The sequence below is a fragment of the Cryptococcus depauperatus genome, chromosome 1, assembly GCF_001720195.1.
Source record: "Cryptococcus depauperatus CBS 7841 chromosome 1, complete sequence".
NCBI lineage: Eukaryota > Fungi > Basidiomycota > Tremellomycetes > Tremellales > Cryptococcaceae > Cryptococcus > Cryptococcus depauperatus.
The window spans coordinates 2,763,151-2,781,927 of record NC_089468.1 but is presented as its reverse complement, the minus strand read 5'-3'; the positions used below and the strand labels follow the sequence as shown (position 1 = coordinate 2,781,927).

Here is an 18,777-nt window from a genome sequence, read left to right as displayed (position 1 = left end):
ACCATTTCCTTCACACCACCTCTTCACTCTACTCTCTCTACCACCACCAATGGGCATGATCCTACTCCTCGTCCAGAGCGTCTGCATGTTCGCCGCGAGCTTCATCGTCGGCAGTCTCCCGCTCTGGCTGCAGTCGACGGCCTCTGACACCCACCTCAAAGCTATCAATGTCCTCGGCATGGGCTTGCTAGTCGGTGCAGCGCTGACCATCATCATCCCAGAGTGAGTCACACTGGACGCGACGGCGACAGACTAACTCTACCAGAGGCGTGTCTGCGCTCTACGAGGCTCTTCCGAAGGATAGCCACGACGGGAGTGTGGTCCATCCGTTGGGTCTCAGTGTGTTGAGTGGATTCTCTCTGATGCTCCTCATCGAATCCGTCCTGCCTCATCCGCCTCACCCTGCCTCGCCGGCGTCTTCTCCCTTCCACTCGCCGACACCGTCGCTCGACGAAACGTCTCGCCCGCCGAATCAGCATCTCAACTCGCAGACGCCCATGATTTACAAGACCAAGCGGATGACGATCGACGAAGGCGTGAGCGAGACGAGCGCACTGCAAGGGATGAATGCGACGCTCGGCCTCGTGATCCACGGTGTGGCGGATGGCATCGCCCTCGGCGCCAGCAGTTTGGCGGCCCATCGCAACGGAAGCCTCGGACTCGTCGTCTTTCTCGCCGTCCTCGTCCATAAAGGTCGGTGGCGTGATTCAGACATTCGTCCCGCCGGTGACACTCTCTGCAGGTCCAACCGCCCTCGGCTTGACGACGACGCTCCTGTCCCTCTCTCTGTCCGCTGCCCGTATCCGCCGGCGCCTCGTCATATTCTCTTTTGCGGCTCCGGTCGGAGCCATCCTCACCTATCTCTTGATCCATTGGTTTGGGTCTGCGTTGGGTCCCGGTGACCGGGAGCGGCCTGTACGAGGCGATGCGTTGGGATGGTGGACTGGGATTGCTCTGCTTTTCTCGGTAAGCATGGGACACTGAAACACAGGCTGATCGTCAGGGAGGTTCATTCCTGTACGTTGCGACGGTCATCCAGCCGCTGTCGTCCACGGCCGACACACCGTCGCACCCCGAGTCGCATGAACGGACGTTGGGTAGGTATACACGGGCCGGTCTTTTGGTTGCTGGGATGGTGTTGCCGCTGTGCTTGAGCTTGCTCGTGGGTGATGTCCATTGACGTGTCCAGTGTTCAGTGTTCAGTGTCCCGCGTCCAGCGTCGAGGTGTTTCTTTATATGGGCCAAAAGAGGTCCAGAGACTTTGGTATGTAGGTGCGATAGCCTAGACGTACCCTGTAGCATGCGTGCATGAAAGACGAGTCTATGTACTGCCCAGTGTCTACGCTGCACCCGCTGCGCCCGATGCGCCCGATGCAGCGACTTGCCGACGTTACCGACGTCCCCGGTCCTGCCATTCCACGCCGTCGAGCAAGCCTGTCCTGTCTGACCTCTCCAAGTCTCGCATGCTCCTCATAAACCATCTGCGTGTGTGTGTGCGTGGTCAGCGTGGTGCGTGGTAAGCATGGTGCGTAGTAAGCGTGGCACTCACCCATCCGTCCTGCTCCTCACATTTGCATACGCTCCTAGCCCGTCGCCCCTGCCGTCGCCCCCGCCCTCACTCTCCTCAGACCCATCCTCCAGCTTCTCCAGCTTCTGCAGCTTCTCCAACTTCTCCAACTTCTCCAACTTCTCCAGCACCTCGCTTCGCTCCCCGCTTCGCTCCTCACCTCGCTCCTCACCTCGCTCCCCGCTTCGCCCCCCGCCCCCGCCCCCGCCCCCCGCCCCCAAACGGATCCTCCCCCGCAACATCCACCGGCACCAGCGGATACACCCGCCCGAGGTCCCTCCGCGCCGACCGCTCAAAGTCGACACACGCGCGCGCACGCAGCAGCATATCCTGCGACTTGGCAAACAGACTGAACGGCGTGTACACAAACGGCGCCGGCGGCTTGTCCCCCGCGTCCCGCCCCGACACGTCCGGCGCCTGCACCCCCGACGCGCGCGACTGCACCGGCGTGAGGCGTCCGTCCGGCGCCGGCAGCACGACCTCGAGCACGACCATCTGCGCCCCCGCGCCATCGGCGGCGGGGATGTCGAGGATCTCGGGCGAGAGCGTCGCGAGGTGCGGCAGCGTCGGCCAGCACCGCAGAGCCGTCGTGAGCGCCTCCATGGCGGCGCAGAGCGCCGCCTGGAAGTCGGCCAGCGCGGACACCTCCTCCCCGACGCCCTGCCGGCACCGCGCCAGCACCTCGTCCATCGGCGCGTGCGCCAGCTCGCGGACGTACGCCTTCACGGCCGGCGCCAGCGGATACGCGACGTCCGGCAGGCGGTACGCCGGGATCTGGTGGCGGGCAAAGTTGTACACGAGCACGTCGAGGCTGTGGGCAGGACGGACGCCAAACAGCCCGAGATACGCGCCGGCGGGCTGCACGACCGGCCGCGTGCCGCGCTTCGCATACGTCTTGCACGCGGAGAGAAAGACGTCCATCTCGGCCTTGCTGACGGCGAAGCGGTCCGCCAGCGTCGCGCTGAAGAAGCGCGTCTCCGCCATCCGGTACCCGCGCGACGTGTAGTGCTCGACGCTGTCGACGGAGCGCAGCTGGGCGCGGTCCGCGTCTGGCCGGTCCCACGCGGCCGGGCGGCCGGAATCTATCTCGCGCACGAGGAAGAGCATGACGCCGTCGCGGAGGCGCGCCACGTCACCGCCGCCGGTCACCAGCACACGGTCAAACATCACCCCGAGCGACTCCACGGACAGGTCGAGCTGCTGCGCCAGCAGCACCGACGCCTCGACGAAGCGGCTCCGGAACAGCAGCGCCGCGTCGGGGCGGGCCCCGCCGCCGAGCACCGCCGCGAGGATGCGCGGGACATGCGGCGTCACGAGCGGCCAGTGGAACGACAGCTGGTACAGCCACTGGAACGTCGGCGCGCGGGGGTCCAGCGCCGGCAGGGCGTGCTACGTTGTCAGCCAAGCACGCATGCGCATGACTCACCGGCGCCGCCGCGATGACCTGCATCGGAAGCGTCCCGTCGTTCTTGACGAGCAGCCGCCCGGCCGTGTCGAACGCGGCGCTCGCGACGACGATGCGCCGCGCCTTGTCGCGGACGGACCGCCGCGCGAGGGCGTCCAGCAGCGCGACGAAAAAGCAGCACAGCACGAGCGCGCCGCACATGACGGAGATGGCGACGGCGAGCTTCGTGCCCTGGCCGCCGTTGCGCGACAGCGCGGCCGGGTCCGTCGCGGCGTGCGTCCGGTACGACGTCCCGCCGAGGCCGAGGTAGTGCATGCCGCAGACTGCCGTCGCGAGCGCGACGGCACACAGCCCGCGCTTCCACGACGAGTCCTGCCACTGGGCGCGGAGCCGGAAGAACAGAAACAGCGCGACCGTCGCGGCGGCGACCGCGAGCAGCAGCGCAAACACGACCGTCACGGTCGTGTACGACACAACCAGGTTCGGCAGCTTGAACGACGCCGAGTAGTGCATCAGCCCGCACGTGAGGCCGAGAAAGCACCCGGCGAGGAGCACGCGCCAGGGCGCATACTCGAGCTCCGAGCCCACGACCCAGAACGACAGCGCCGTCGCGACGATCGGGACAAACAGCGACATGGCCGTCATGCCGGGGTGGAACTGGCCGTCAGCGCGGCGTGCGTCGGCAGGGACTTACGCGGATGAACCACGTCACGCCGGGGCTCGCGACGAGGCGGATGCTGATCATGCTGACAAAGTGCATGCCCCATATCGCGCACGCGGCAAAGACGACGGCGGCGAGGAAGAGGAGGAGGTGGTTGCGCCAGCCGCGCGAGCCCGTCCGGCGGCCCAGCACGAGCAGCGTCGCGTACGAGCCGAGGAGCGAGACGACGATGGACGCGACGAGCACGCCGGGCTGGGGGTGGATCGGGATGGCGTGGGTGGTGTAGTATGCGGCGAGTGCCGCGGGGTCTGCGCCGCGGAGCGCGAAGCGTTAGCGGAGCGGCGGTGGTGTAGCGCGGCGGCGCCAACGTCGGATCGGACTTACCGTGCCAGCTGGCCTCGGGGGGCTGGATCATGGCGGTGATGGACGAGCGAGCGAGAAGGGCAAAAGGTATCAAAGAGTACCAAGAACGCAAACTTCCATGAGCTAGAACGCGCTATAAACGGGTAGCCTGGGACGAATAGTGGGGCGCATGTTGATCAGGCGTGACGGTGATGCAACGGGCGAAGCGTGATGGGGCCTGATCGGGTCGGGGGAGGCCTCTTTTCGGGTGGCGCAGTGATGCACCGCAGCGATGCGGGGGGGGATCCATCGGGATCATAAAGTTTGGTTTGATGGAATCGGGCGATTAGGGTTTGGCTGTGGAACAGTCGGGTGGGCGACACGCCAAGGCCGCGAGCCTATGCGTGCGATGCGTGCGGCGCGACGCGGCGCGCCTATCGCGAGGACCAGGCGACGTCGTGACGTCACGAGATACTTTTCATCGTTGCTTCTCCATCTTTACTTGTTGGTTATTCGCCATGTCTGATTCATCGTCGCTGTGGTATTGTCATGAGGTGGGTGGCGGCGGCGGCGGCGGCGACGGCGGCAGCACTTGTAGACGGCTAATACGCTGTAGTGTCGCGCGGTGATGCGTCCAGCGACGGTGAGTGTAGAGTGGATGGCGAGGCTGATGGGTAGGTCGACGGGACGACGGTGTGTGGGCTGTGTGAGGGAGAGTTTGTGGAGGAGGGTGAGGGCGGCGACGACGACGACGAACCACTGCACCGCGAAACGACCGAGCCAGCAGGAACCCACTTTCTATCTGGCATACTGGGAGCACTGGCTGGCGCGGTACGGCCAAGGGAACCGCCACACACCACCAGCGAGGACGCTGTGAGGACGTTTACATACAACTCGGGAGATGTACACGCAAGAGTGACGGTGGGCCGTCCCGCGGCAGCGCTGGTCGAAGCGATTATGGCGAGAAATCCCAGCGTGGGACGAGCTGGGTCAGGCGTGGGATTTGGACCGTCGACGATGTGAGTGGTCGACAGTGTGCGTCGTCAACGTCGCGCAGGAGCTGACTCGGTCGCAGGGAGATCACCGGAGGGCTCGCGTCGGACAACAGGGAGCAGGCGTCAGACAACAGGGAGCAGGCATCGTTCCGTGGCCCACCAGGAGGTAGGTCCACCAGGCGTTGCCGGGCGGTGCTGATGCCTAGCGGCATAGGGTCCAGCCTGTGGGAGAGGCTGATGCTGTTGTCCAACCCTGGGGCACAGGCGCCGGCCAGCGAGAGTGCGATCCGAGAGCTGCCGAGAATGACTTTTGACGACGAGACGCTGGGTAGGTTGGCGTTTGGATGGCGTTTGGATGGGCGACTGGATAGACGGCGCTGACCAAGAAAAGCGCAATGCCGGCACAAGGAATGTCCAGTGTGCCAGGAAGACTTCAAGGTTGGGGAAGAAGTCATCCACCTGCCGTGCTCGTAAGTTGGGTGGGTAGTGTCTCGCTGATTCTCAGCCATGTATTACACCCTGGCTGTCTTGTTCCGTGGCTGCGCCAAAATGGCTCATGTCCAGTCTGGCAAGTGGTATACGTTTGCACCAGCAGATTGCTGAGGTTGGTATAGTCGGCTTTCACTCGTCGGTGAAGATGCGCATTCACGGGATAACGGAGATCTTGAAACGGCCATACAGACCTTTCTTCGGCGGATATTTGGAGAGTTTACGCCGTCGGTAGAGGTTGCAGATGGTGAGCCGACATCCCAAGCAGGGAGTGGCTTGAACTCTGAAAACTCAATTGCGGAGCCGCCCATTGCTGAGTCCCCGCCCGTTGAGTCCCCGCCCGTTGAGCCACCAGCCGTGTCGGACGAATCTCCCGCATCCAGCTCAGCGCAAAGGACGAATGAAAGGCTGTTGGCGGAAGCGCGTGCTAGGCTTCGTGCGCGAACACGGCATCAATGGGCGGGCGGTGAGGCAGAGAATCGGGAGCCTGATGATTAGTGAGTTACATCATAGGTGTGTGGGCCGACTTGACGTTGCAAAGTAATCCAGAACTTGATTGAGCTCTCTCGCCCAGTTTGTGTCGCCAAAAGGTTCGTCTGTAGCTGTGCGAGCCATCGTGTAGGTCACCACAGATAGATTCAGATGCGAGTTGTATACTACAGAGGGTGGTTTGTGGGATGCGTAATTCACACTTTTCAAAAGTCATGTCGGGAACGGCTCTTACCATGAAAGAGTCTCATGTATGCTGATAACTGTTGCAACCCTATCCAGGCGGCCAAGCGTGTCAACTAGCTGACGCCTTGCGTTGGCATGCCCATTATTAATCAATAAAAAAGATACATTCATCACGCTCCAGACTCTACAATGAAACTCCGCTACACCCAAGCCCTGACTCTCTCGCACTCCCACTACCTATAAGCAGCGACACTTCCCTCCCGCCACATCCTCCCGCCGTCATCCGCTTCCTCATCCAAACCCCATTCCAAGCCGGCATTATCCCCAATCTCCTTGGCCACCCTTTGCAAATTCCGCAACGCCCTGCTACTCTTTCTCGACGGCGTCGTCGCCAACTGTCGAGGGTCAGGTAAACCTCTTGATCGGGTCTGAGGGGTTGACGGGTTCGTCTCAAAAGCGGGTGCAGTCGATGCACTACGTGAGCGTGCGCGTGCGTGAACGACAGGAGAAGGCAGAGATTTAAAGACGATAGGTGGAGGACAAGGCGCTGGAGACTCGCTGGTGTTGATACGAGGGGTAGATAGCCGAGGCGTAGAACGGATTTTGCTGTATGGGACCGGGGGTGGTAGCATGAGGCTTGAACTTGGTTTACGGCTCGCCTCCCTGGGTGTTGTCTTTATCGAAGAAAGTGAACGTTGTCGAGAAACATCTGAAAGAGGAGGAGAGGGCAGAGCAAACTTGGAAGCGGAGAGAGATGATGAACCCAGAGTGGGACGCAAAGATCCCATAGAGGGTACCAGGTTCTTGACCATCGCTATTGGAAGCCTGCCAGTATGCTCTATTCCAAGCTTGATACCTAGATCGGCCGCTCTTACATTCCATTCATTCCTCAAAGGACTCGAGCTGCGCTCATACTTGTAGCAAGGCGTCGTTGCCGATGACGTTTTTGATTTCCCAAGTAAATCAAGCTCATCCTCGCTCTCATCGCCTTCGCTTGGTGATGGCGATTGTACAGGCGAATGAGGTACCATGGAGAATCGTATACGCTTGACACTAGAAGGTGGTCGAGGGTTGGAAAATTCCGACGGACGGCGAAGAGCGCTCTTTCTTGGAAGAGATACCATGGGATTGTCGCTAGACAGTGAAGAGCTACGACAGCCGTCTGTAGAAGGCGGTGGAGTAGGATGATATACGGGATGTATGATACGACCCGGAGGGTCAACTCGCGACACATGCAGAGCAGGCGCCGCGCAATCATTCACAGAGACAGATGGAGAGGGAATAGGCTTTGAACGTGTCCTCGACGCAGGAGAGAAAAGATCATGAGGCGGAGGGGATGATGGTGGTAGAGACAATTCAGGAGAAACAGACAAGATATCATCGACTGTGGGTGAAGAGGGAGTAATAGATGAGGTCGGAGGAGGCGATGGAAGTGCGGCTACAACAACAGACTTGCGCTTGCCCAATGGATTTTGATTCTTTTGCGATTTTGATACAGATGGTCCCTTTCTAACTAGATCATGGCGCTCGTTGCTGTCAGAAGCATTAGAAGCTCTGCGTAAAGTTGAGTTGATGGCAGATACTTTGGTTTCTGCTTCGTGAATGGATGCCTGGCTTTTCTGGTGGAGAATTGTCACTTTCGAATGAGAAGTATGCGTTGAAAGAATAAATTCCACGTCGCTGTTCGTATCGTCCGCCACTGGTTTGTCAGTATGACGCTCGTAAACTCCCGCCGATGCTTTGGTCGATTTTTGCTTATCAATAAAAGGACATCTCTTTTCCGAGTTTTTTCCTTTACACTTTGAAGCGTTCTCACTTCTTTCCCCTCCCGCATCTCGACATGATCTGCATTTCCGAATTCGAAAGCCATTAACGACTAGAGTGTCTTTGATTTGCGAATGATCTGGAGATTCAGAAAAAGTCCTCAGTTGCCTATCTTTTGCAATGTTATTTGAGATATCTGCAGTAATTCTCAATGAGTATTATTAAAGGCAAGTCAACAATACTCACGAGACACATCAACCTCCTCCAACTCAAACATACACATACCTGTCCTGCCTTTACATAGATGGGCGTTCTCACGCCTAACCCCACCGTATTGTTGGCAAGTGTCACATTTAAATGTATCTCCGTTCCTCTTTAAGAGTACCTCCTTGAAATATTTTGCATCATCCAGACGCAATGAAGCAAGCCCAATCGTGCCTTCTCTTGGCCGCTCTCCCAACATACGCTGTTTTCCTTTGCCATTAGAGTAAACAGACTTTGAAGCATTTTGAGCTGTTGCTCTTGGTGTTTCAAAAGGCTCTTGCGGTGGAGGTGTAAACAGGTCCGACAGCAGGTTTATTGCAGAAGCTGATTTTGGTACAGATTGAATCTGTTTTACAGGAGGACGGCAAGAAGCAGAGCAAGATTTTGATCTAGATCTGGAGGGTATCACCACTTCCATAACTCTACTAGGACGTTGGGTTCTCTTCACTCTAGGGCAGACAATCTCAGGCAGGGCCTATCTACTGTCAGCGATGGATAAAGCACACACAAGACATACTTTTGGCAAGCGCTTGTGAACAGGAGCGCAGCGCACAACGTCTTCTTTGTTGTTACTGATAGTCCCAAGCTCATCTTCTGAGGATTCTTGATTAGAAGAAAACAGGCCATTGAGAGTGGGCAGTGAAAGAAAGCGAGTTCCTCTTGAACGTGGCGAGATATCTCTCCAGCATTGGGAATCGCCCATCTCACTATACGCTGACTCTCTTGGCCCATGTCGATTCCTTCCTTCGTCCCCTTCATCTGGGCTAAATTGTACCCGCGAATTCTCCTCTGCCTTTAAAAATTCTTCAAAATCTTGCTCATCTTCTTTTGTCCAAGGCCGAGAGGTTGGTTCAATTAGCTCCCATTCCGGCTCCTGAGGATCAAGCCCAGATTTGTTTCCCCAGCCTCCCAGCTCATCCTCATCTGAATCAAACTCGCACATATCCAGACCATCCTCCACTGAGCCCTCATCATCGCTCACAAGCCCAACATTCTTCCCAAACGGTCTCGGTTGTATAGACCTCAATCGACCCCTATCCTTGACAATCTCACCTGTACGAAGGTCAATTTCATCGTCATCCTCCACGTTTTTGTATTTCTCAAACAAGAGATCCCAACTTGTCTTGAGCTTTTCTCTAGATTCTTGCCGTTTACGTGAAAACTCTTCCTTCTTCCACTGCTCTCTGCTGAATACCGAGGCAGACCTGATTCTCACATTACCGTTTTGAAACGGAGTAGGTGTACTGTATGAAGATGGATGGATAAGACTGGAAGAGCATGAAAAGACGGATCCATGTCGAAATACAGGGGAAGAAAAGGAGGCGTTGGTATAGGATGACCTTGATGGTCCTGCTACTGGCGTAACAGGGACAAACATAGCAAGGATATTTACAGTCCCATGGGCGAGTTGAATTGTATTTCTGTAGGAATATTACAAGACACAAAAGTCGAATGTTAAAAAGGTTGCAGGAGATGAACAAGACTGAGATTTGTTTGTTTTCGACCAAAGTGCATTGTTGATTAGAAAGTAAATAATTGATAGAAAATCCAGGCACGATGATCACAATGAATACTAATCAACCATTACAATTTCTCCTTTCTGCCATATCAACGACTGAGATATAACTTTGTACATGTACTGGAGATGCATTTCCAGATAAATAATCATTGTTTGCTAATGATCAGAAATAATTACAAGACACTGCACACTTGAAGATCATGATAATGCCGTTATTGTTTCGTTAACGTTACTCATCCACTCAATTCTTTGATGTTTTTGACCATACCAGTGGTTTCATTTCTACTTGGTGGGTACTCTTTTCATAAACACTTTTAGTTGCGTCTGCAACACCTTCCAAACTGCCTTGTGATCCAATAGTATAAGCACTACAACATCATCAGAGGTTTGCACTCCATATACTCATTCAACGACTTACACCGATAAATCTAACCATGGAAAGCCCAAACGTAGCCCATAAAAGTGCCTGGAAATATAGCTGTTGCTTATCCTGCAACTTTTCGTCATCAAAACTGAGTGCTTCATTGATGCAAGTTCCATTGATGGGGACCACCACGCTCCCGTTGTTGGCATTGAAACTGGATGGAATACAAGCTTGGACAAGTTTTCGGGTGGTGTCAAGACCGTTGAGAGTCTGGACGGAAATGGCAAGGGCAGCATTAGAAAGAAGCCAGACGCCTACGAGTCGGGTACGGAATGTTCGGTTTTGATCCTACATCGAGATTAGATCATGGCCCGATTATGCTAAATTAGATGCAGGATTAAACCTACGTCCATGCTGGGCTTCTCTTCTTTCTCCTCTGGCTTATGTGGAGCAACGGCCCGTTGCACAACTTGCTTAAAAGACTCATCTAGCTCATCTTGACTCTGTCGAACAGTTAGTCATCCATCGCCGTGTTAGTTTGATTGGCCTCACTCTTTGTTTATCTTCTACCACGTCATCATCACCATCTTTTCCTTTACTTGAAGATACAGCTGGAAGTGCCTCGGCTTTGTCGGAACCTTTTGTGCCCCATGAAACATCGTGCAGGTTACAAAACGCATAGACATTGAGAACATTAGTGAATGATGGAGCCAAAAGCTACCGGGGAAAGGTTGTCATCCACTATCATTGCTTAACGAAATGAATATATCACATACCATGTATTGTGGGAAAGAAGTAAACATGTGCCAAGGGTCTCGCTATCTTGCCGTTAGCGCATTTTAAGATTTCAAATGAATATACTTACATAGAGGAAGGAGGCCATAAGATAAATGCCGATAGTAGACATGACTGCTGCAACCAGCACGCCATTCGTTGAATTGAAGAGATTTCCCAGTTTTTGTGAGATGCTTCCGGGGTATCCCAACGCCCCCTAATTTATCGTCAGATGCAAACGAAAATATTATCAAGGACATACTTTGAAGGCAACGACGGATAGAATGACTGAGCAGACGATGAGGTAGAGAGACAAAACAGCGAAAAGCCTTTTACCCAGATCAGCAATGCTTACTTTCCGGGAAGACCAAGAAACCTACCAAAGTGTGATGATGTAGAGCCCTTTCTCGCCTTTGGGTCTATTACCAAGGGCCAAGACGAATTGAAGCATCAAAAATGCCATGTACATCCACTGGAAAACAAGATTCACCCAATGAGTCTGTTCAAGGCTTGATGTGAGCAAACATTGTTATCTTTGGAATAGAGATTACTCACGGCATCCGCTGTAGCAAATACGTTGATTTTGGCGCTTTCAGGAAGAAGCTCGATGACAATAGAGAATGTAAGCCATAGATTGGCAAGGGCGAACCAAGAGAAAATAAGACTGAACCTGATAGGCTATCAGCTGTGAAGTCGGTAAGACCGAAAATGAAGCTTACATATTGTACTATGGGTGGATACAATGTCAACAATAATGCTTGTGCATGCAGCGAAACTCACCAAAGCCTGAACATGGAACATAATCATCCTGATTAGTCCATGACTGCTCCTATACAGTCTAAAAAAATGGAAGAGAGAGTACTGTCATATTTCCCTCAGCTTATTGAACAAGAAGATGTTGAGGAAACTTACCACCGAAGCCGCAAACGAACCATTCAACCATCGACGACGTTGACTGATAAGCTCGGCTGCTTGCTCTGGCACGTCTGTTTCTGCTTTACTAGGTTTAACATATTGAAGAACCCATCTCTCTTTCGCTTTGGCTACAAGCTCGAAACACAAAATCCTATGCATTCATAAGTCAATGTTGTTTTTGTTGAGCGAGCAAAGGCATACCTATCCTCGGCACTGTGAATAAGTTAGCATTCAACAAGCCGGATTCCCGCGCACGTTCTGACTCACAGAAACATGTTCTTAGTAAAGATGTTCATCCCATACACACCCTTGCTTCCTAAACGAGCAGCCACTATATTTCTTAACTTTCGTACCTTTCGGGAACGATATAAACGTACACGTTGCATCACCATGGAAATATTGAGTCAACGGTCGCCCTTGAATAGCTCTGAACCTATATGCACTGAATGCACCAGGTAAGACGCTCACACTACATGTATTTGGTGAGTTGCCCTTGAACTGTTACGCATGACGCGTGTCGTTCCAAAACTTACTAGCCGAAACTACTCTCAAGTGGTTTATCAAGGATATTTGACATTTTGTATTCGAAATTTTGTGCTGCCACAAGAGGATTCAAGAGCTTGATACCTTTTTTGATCATGGCATGGATTTCTCCACAAGCACCACCAAGGTTGGGGTTATTCTGAAAACTTTCAGCATTTCTATTCCTTATCATAGATGTCGTGGCTCACATAAAAGGCTTCCCATACTGTGGACAAATAAGTATGCGACACTCACACACAACAAACTCACAATGATAAATGGCTTTGTGGCCTGGCTTGGTTCCCGCATCCAGTAACACACATATCTCTGGATGAAGTTGGTTTCCCAAAGCGTTGAAAAGCCAACGATGTGAGTTTATTTTTTTGGCATTCTCTTGCTTGAGTACAAATATAATTTGCACTGGGACCTTCATGACTATCAGTACGAGTCTCGCCAAGACTGAAGCTGCTTACAAGATTGTTGGGATCATCAGGATGAGGTTGTACGAGTTGAGGCGTCGCATCAATTGAGAGTTGGGTAGTGTACTAGAAATTGCCAAGAGTCAAAAGAGTCGAAGCTTTGCCATGTCATCGAATCACCTCAAAGATATGGGCCACCGTCTTTTTGTCATCAACCTCTTTTTTCAAAACGCCGTCCTGAAAGACACCAATGGTAGCCAAAACATCAAGAACTTCAGTGTCCATGGGACCGATACCATCTGCAATCAGTGCGACCACGATTTTCTGCCACCCGGGATGACCTTCCTCTGCTGAACGACGCCAAAACTTGGATCTAACATCTCGTTCATCAGCAGGTAAGACAGTCAAGAGCCAAGCAGACCAACGCCTTGGTATTGCAAATGTCTCGGATATTGAGCATCACGTTGTGAAGCGTACGCGCATACAAATGCTTGTCTTCATTATCTACGCCTTGTCAGTAGCTTACCACGCGTACTGAAGGCCAGCCTACAACTCGTGATTGCGATCAGCAACTCAGTCTCTCTATTATAAGATGCCGTCTTGAGTTTCCATCCGTTTTCTGGGGTGAAATCGTCAGGATCACAAGTAGCAGCTGTGTATCGCATGTGGCTATAGACCATCTTCAGCTTGGCCCCAGATCACGGCCATTCTCTCACGTGAATTCATTGTTGTTCTTGTCTGCCACACCGTTAGAAACCTTTACTCGTTCGCAATTGCTCAACTCACCGCCCAGCCATTTCGCCTCCACTGAGCTAGACACAGGTCCCGGCACTGGGTAACTACCAAGAATTAGACGGCAGTTAAACATACATCCTCCTCAGCTCACTCATTGATAAAGTTTCCCTTGGTCAATTTGATCTTTTTGATCGTCGCACCTCGCCTAGGACCCACTTGACGCCTTATAAAATCCCAGCTGGCGGTGTTGGTCGAGCTAGCAGCAGAATCAGGACGAGCAGTCGGTCCGCCGCTAAGATAAGGGTCACTGTTAAGGAATACCATCGAAGAGGCGGCACTTTTCATAGGTCAGCGTGAGCCCATCCCAGTCGCCCGTCAAGACACACTCGTTCGTCAGAGGCTTCAACTCTTCCTCATCCTCTCCAGCCATCCACGCGCTGTGCTGTTGGCCACCCCTGCCGTAGCCAACGTCGCCATGGTCATCATAGTGCAGACTGCTGTAAGAGGAGCTTGGAGCTGGAGGGTATGCTGACCGATGGCCGGTTTGCGGCTGAGGATATGGGTTTTGGTGGAACGAATCAGTAAATGGATCGTGGTGGGTCATTTGGTTTATAAACGAATCAGCTGCAATGAGTGGCAAATATTTTATCGGTTGACTCAGCTGCAGAGAGCGACCTGTGCATTTCTAAAGTAACGATTAAAGTATGGCCAAAACATAAATCATACAAAAGGACCCCAGTTTCATAGCCTCGTTGAGATCATTCTCTATACATGCAGCGAGAGGTATGAATACGTAATCAAAATGCACAGGCTGCACAGGTTGCACAGGCTTGTTGTACTAGCGGTTGTCGAATAACATGGCCGGGTCTTGGCAATCAAGTCTTGGCATAGGGGATATCCTGGTCGATTATACTAAACAATAACACGTCATACTTCGCCAAAGTGGTTAAGGTGTAGTCTGTCATATGTCAATCACAGTATCCTCTCTGGCCTCTTTTGGCTAAGATCATGTGTAGTATCTGTTCTTAACGCTGTGAGAAGCGTTACAACCCTACGGGGTTTTCTTCTCGCGAAGTTTTTCTGCGCCCGCGGTTACCTCTTCAGCTTGCTGAATGTACCGCACGATGTCGCTGGCACCACACTACCGCCTTCTGATGTCAGGGTTCCCCTTTGTTTTTTTTTTGAATTGTTTTCTTGTTATGGAAAGAGGGCGAGATGACTACTTGAGACGATGGATTTAGTTTGCAGAAAGTGGTTGAAGCTGGCAACTTGAGGAATACGCCCACTACCCTTGTCCATAACCCTGCATCAAATGAGATGCTTTATTTTTGGGTGGAGGTGAGAGTGTTGTTAGAGTAACAAGAGAGTCTAGGCGAGTATTTGCTGGCTAGAGTCATGTCTTGCTACGTTGAAAGATTCATTGGGTATATTGTGCTAAACACTTGCAGAGAGAAGAAACTGTAGGCTGCTAAAAACCTCATTATAAAAATGTGTCTGCTAGGTTAAGGGTTGGCGACCACAAGCTGGTATGGGTAGAAACCGCTATATTCCCATCTGACAGCCTCACAAGTTGTTTATTTGGTTATTCACTGCTACAAGTCTAACGATTTTGATAACGCTCCATTAGAATCTCTTTCATCGGTGTTTCCATCTTGTTTGAAAACGTTTTTCTTACCATAGTTGGATACTCTTTATTAGACCCTGACAGATTAATAAAATGAGCAGCGAATGGTCAAGGCAATTTGGCAATGGGCTCTCGTTGGTATTGGAGCATTAGGGGATGAGACTACAGTTTGATGTCAGTTGACAATTTTGAAGCTCAAGACAAGCGACCCAAACTCGGAGTCATTTTGCCAATTAGTTAAAGAGGAGCACTGAATTGCTCTACATCTAGATCCCTCCCAGGCATACAGGCTTGAATTTTGCTGCTCCTATTTCTGCCACAAGGATTCGTCAGTGGTTCACAATATGATTGGGAGAAAAAGCAGCTTATATGACACAATTCATTTTACCATACCACGTTACATCAAAGCGCCCAGTAAATTGAAAGAACTTTAAAAAGAAGAGAGAGGATACTCACTGGTTGGTTTTCCACCTCCATTCCCTGTTTATACGCAGACAGGGCGTCACAGGCGAAAAGATGAGCACGAATGTATGACCAGCTGTGAGAGGATGCTTACATGAAAGCTTTGGTTCAACAAAAGACATTTGTGCTGCTCGTATGGAGTATTTAAAGTATCAAATAGGATAACCAAAGTGGCAATATCTATTTAAAATTCAAGATATTTCTTTTTAATATTGAATGATAATGATCAGCCTCCACTTTTGTCGTTAGGTACCATTTTCGGTTGTCGCCGCCATTGCCTCTACTTTTTCCTCTCAATAATAACTCATATTGAATTATTTTCACTTTCTCTTCTCAAACTTGTATTCAAAAAAAAAGACATGGCAGCAACAAAGACTAAGCCTCTTCCTTCTGTATCTGTCCAATTTGTGAGTACTACTTATTCTTCTTGCTTAGGCAGTGTGGACTGATGTCAAGCGACCAGCTTGGGACAAGCAGCGGTGGTGGACCTATTCAGAGTAGAAATTGCTCGTGTCTGGCGGTTGATTTTGGCAATGAATTATGGCGTGAGTCGCGTAGAGTTATCTGCAAGGAAGGGAATAATAATTTGAAAAGTGTTTGATACTGCCGATGGTTCCCTTGGGCGACTCCATCAATCTTCGTTAAAGATTGTCAATATCACCCGCATATTCATCACGCATCTTCACATAGACCATGTATTGGGGTTAGTACCTATCCTGAACTCGGTAATGAGTGGCGTATCATTGAAAGAGGGCGACATTGAACATCTCAAGGAGCTGGGGGTAAAAAAGAGATCTACGTTTCACATCTATGGGCCCGCTGGTTTAAGAAACCTCGTCCGGACAATTCTCAATACGACCCAGGCAAATCTTTCGGGTGTCTATGCGGTTCATGAATTATTGGAAGAAGGTCACAGCCCATCCGCAAGCTGTTCTGGGGACGCTTTGCATGCGAATGAAGGGGTAGGTGTTGATATGAGGACTGATGCGGATGGAGTTTGGAAGGCGATCTTACGTGAGGGCAGTGGAAAGGGCGGTAAAGGATGGCAGGTCAGCGCTGGACCTTTACGTCACAGAGGTGAACTCACAAAGCTTCAAATTGATTATCTTCTGTGCTGACCTCTTTGTAGTGCCATCAATAGGGTACATTTTAAAAGAACCCACTCCCCGTCTTCCTCTGGATACAAAAGCCCTGATACCCCTTTTACAAGCCAACGCAAAAGACTTGATGCAGCGTGATCCACCAGTATTACACCCACTTTCTCTCTTATCGCATTTGACGTCCCTCCCCCCACCACCACCGCTGACGCTTCCCTCGGGAGATGTAATCCAACCCCCAGAACCATCTGGTCTACCGCCAAGAAAATTTGTCATCTTTGGAGATTGCTTGGGAGGCACGCAAAACCACGTCTTTAAAAAGATGTGCGAAGACGCCAGTCTACTGATACATGAGTGTACGAACGCCGCTATTCCACAAGCCATACAACGAGATAATAAGGGACAAAATGCTAGAATGCGCAATTTGGAACCTAGTTTAGCTATTACATGCGGTACTTCTACAGGAGACACTGTTTCATCCCATCAACTTGAACCTGAAGCGGAACGAGCAGCTACAGAAGGCAATAAACAGAATGGTGACTATGTTTATGATGTCGACGAGAACAAGAAGCGTGAAGTAGAGAAAAAAGCACAGTCCAGAGGACACTCGACGCCTGACCAAGTTGGAGAGTTTGCTAGGGACATCCGAGCCAGAAGAGTCGTCGTCAATCACTTTTCAGCAATGTAGGTCTCTGATCAATCTACAAGTTTTCCATCTCTGATCTCAAAAAAGGTTTCCTGCTCCTAGATACCACACATCAAGAGCTCTCCCATCAATTCTCTCATCCATTTGCCCCTTTCCTTATCCAACCCCTCATCCTCTATCAAACGATAATGGTCTCCCAGTGACTCCTATGCCCCTAACATCACAACATGCTAATGAACTGTATGTGCGCATCATCATGCAATCCATAGTAGATCAAATTGCAGTTCATTGTAGAATTGCTGAAGGAAAAACTGGCATGGTAGTTGCATCCCGGGATTTCATGCATCTGTCGGTACCCTCTCACGAGCTTAGTCCTACTGAGAGGAAAGACATCGATAACCACTCTTCGCTGGCAAACAAAGTGACTGAAGAATGGAGAACGCATGGAGGTATATGGATCAAAGATGGGGCTATGGGCGAATGGGTTGGAATTAGGCCTCAAGCAAAGAGAGTGGCTTGGGGATTCAAAGAAGAAAACAAAGAATGGGTCGCTTACCCTTTACAAACTGATTAAATTGGATAGAAAATTCACATATCTGCATTATTTCTTGGCATATCGGTTAACACAGCATGGATGTATAATGATTAGTAAATTCTATGATAAGTCGCTGCATGGCGTATTGTAAAGTTTACTATGACTTGCCACTATTACTAATGAATTTTGTTTATTGTTGAAAATCTGCGCTTCTCAATTTATACACAAGTCAATTTCATTGAGAAAAAAATGTTACCAAAAAAAACCTCGGCACTCGGGATTCCCAAGTGGTCCCCCACCTTGGTACTAACCGAGCGATATGCAACTTGACTTCACGGATCGGACGGGACGTGGTATTTCATGCAAATTCTATGGCCGAGGATGTCTGTACGTTAAAATAAATATTATGATCTCATCTATTAGTTCTTTCATTTTGGTGAAAAGGTTATTTATGACTTACATGCTCTTACATGAGCAACCTTTTTTGTGGGCCTTTCAAGAAAAGCACGAATTGTGCTTTGTACTCATTGCCCAAACTCAACCTCTTTCCATAATCGACTGGCCGTAAGCAATAGCTAAAAGGATGATAAAATACAATAAGCAGACTGTCTCGTGGGAGAAAACCAAGAGAAAGTACCATCCCAATCGACTACTTTTGATTCCAAGAAGGAACTAGCTCTATCTGAGAAAGAATACCTTCACTGTTTGTGATTATTTTCTCAAATTTTAATCCACTAGCAACTTGGTTAGGATGTGACGTTACACGATAGATAGTGACGGTTCGTCAACAGGCCTACCATTGAGCGTATCAATTCTCAGAGTTAAAGTCAACGTTGATGTAGTTTATGAACTGAAATATGCTCTCGACTTGGTGGCGGAGTAAGTTTTTCAAGAGCTCGCTCAACGTTGAAGTTTTGGCCTGAAAACGATCGAGAAAGTTTGCAATGATTGTAGGTATGGGTTTACATGTTGCCATTTAAAACAGACCTTGAAACCTTGAGGC

General features: G+C 51.0%; 6 protein-coding genes and 1 non-coding gene across 7 annotated transcripts; 3 read left to right on the top strand and 4 right to left on the bottom strand.

Moving 5' to 3' along the window:
• Nucleotides 1-49: 49 nt before the first annotated feature.
• On the top strand, nucleotides 50-984 carry L203_101094 (uncharacterized protein; the record flags this gene model as incomplete). Its single annotated transcript, XM_066210540.1, has 3 exons — nucleotides 50-222; nucleotides 266-693; nucleotides 743-984. The coding sequence occupies 3 exons, from the start codon at nucleotides 50-52 to the stop codon at nucleotides 982-984; spliced, it is 843 nt and encodes a 280-aa protein (XP_066066637.1).
• A 15-nt stretch (nucleotides 985-999) lies between these two features.
• Nucleotides 1,000-4,116, bottom strand: L203_101093 (uncharacterized protein; the record flags this gene model as incomplete). The annotated part of the gene is made up of 9 exons (XM_066210539.1): nucleotides 1,000-1,339; nucleotides 1,395-1,481; nucleotides 1,550-1,858; nucleotides 1,918-2,582; nucleotides 2,757-2,956; nucleotides 3,012-3,629; nucleotides 3,685-3,941; nucleotides 4,018-4,039; nucleotides 4,098-4,116. The coding sequence occupies 9 exons, from the start codon at nucleotides 4,114-4,116 to the stop codon at nucleotides 1,000-1,002; spliced, it is 2,517 nt and encodes an 838-aa protein (XP_066066636.1).
• A 377-nt stretch (nucleotides 4,117-4,493) lies between these two features.
• On the top strand, nucleotides 4,494-6,019 carry L203_101092 (uncharacterized protein; the record flags this gene model as incomplete). Its single annotated transcript, XM_066210538.1, has 8 exons — nucleotides 4,494-4,529; nucleotides 4,592-4,600; nucleotides 4,654-4,994; nucleotides 5,051-5,136; nucleotides 5,185-5,298; nucleotides 5,362-5,440; nucleotides 5,585-5,956; nucleotides 6,001-6,019. The coding sequence occupies 8 exons, from the start codon at nucleotides 4,494-4,496 to the stop codon at nucleotides 6,017-6,019; spliced, it is 1,056 nt and encodes a 351-aa protein (XP_066066635.1).
• Nucleotides 6,020-6,367: 348 nt separating this feature from the next.
• On the bottom strand, nucleotides 6,368-9,540 carry L203_101091 (uncharacterized protein; the record flags this gene model as incomplete). The annotated part of the gene is made up of 3 exons (XM_066210537.1): nucleotides 6,368-8,094; nucleotides 8,145-8,637; nucleotides 8,680-9,540. 3 exons carry the CDS (start codon nucleotides 9,538-9,540, stop codon nucleotides 6,368-6,370), a joined length of 3,081 nt encoding a protein of 1,026 aa, XP_066066634.1.
• A 455-nt stretch (nucleotides 9,541-9,995) lies between these two features.
• L203_101090 (uncharacterized protein) lies at nucleotides 9,996-14,014 on the bottom strand (the record flags this gene model as incomplete). The annotated part of the gene is made up of 25 exons (XM_066210536.1): nucleotides 9,996-10,049; nucleotides 10,100-10,393; nucleotides 10,453-10,548; nucleotides 10,598-10,762; nucleotides 10,822-10,863; nucleotides 10,911-11,036; nucleotides 11,082-11,148; nucleotides 11,200-11,318; nucleotides 11,375-11,497; nucleotides 11,600-11,680; nucleotides 11,732-11,885; nucleotides 11,936-11,947; nucleotides 12,002-12,065; nucleotides 12,112-12,203; nucleotides 12,268-12,416; nucleotides 12,466-12,482; nucleotides 12,527-12,683; nucleotides 12,730-12,801; nucleotides 12,856-13,048; nucleotides 13,101-13,179; nucleotides 13,226-13,344; nucleotides 13,392-13,413; nucleotides 13,462-13,514; nucleotides 13,562-13,747; nucleotides 13,797-14,014. The coding sequence occupies 25 exons, from the start codon at nucleotides 14,012-14,014 to the stop codon at nucleotides 9,996-9,998; spliced, it is 2,754 nt and encodes a 917-aa protein (XP_066066633.1).
• A 1,841-nt stretch (nucleotides 14,015-15,855) lies between these two features.
• On the top strand, nucleotides 15,856-17,813 carry L203_101089 (uncharacterized protein; the record flags this gene model as incomplete). The annotated part of the gene is made up of 6 exons (XM_066210535.1): nucleotides 15,856-15,903; nucleotides 15,960-16,041; nucleotides 16,091-16,573; nucleotides 16,626-17,277; nucleotides 17,327-17,479; nucleotides 17,534-17,813. The coding sequence occupies 6 exons, from the start codon at nucleotides 15,856-15,858 to the stop codon at nucleotides 17,811-17,813; spliced, it is 1,698 nt and encodes a 565-aa protein (XP_066066632.1).
• A 225-nt stretch (nucleotides 17,814-18,038) lies between these two features.
• On the bottom strand, nucleotides 18,039-18,154 carry L203_101088. Its single transcript, XR_010725525.1, has one exon. It is a non-coding gene; the product is annotated as a 5S ribosomal RNA (ribosomal RNA).
• Nucleotides 18,155-18,777: the final 623 nt, after the last annotated feature.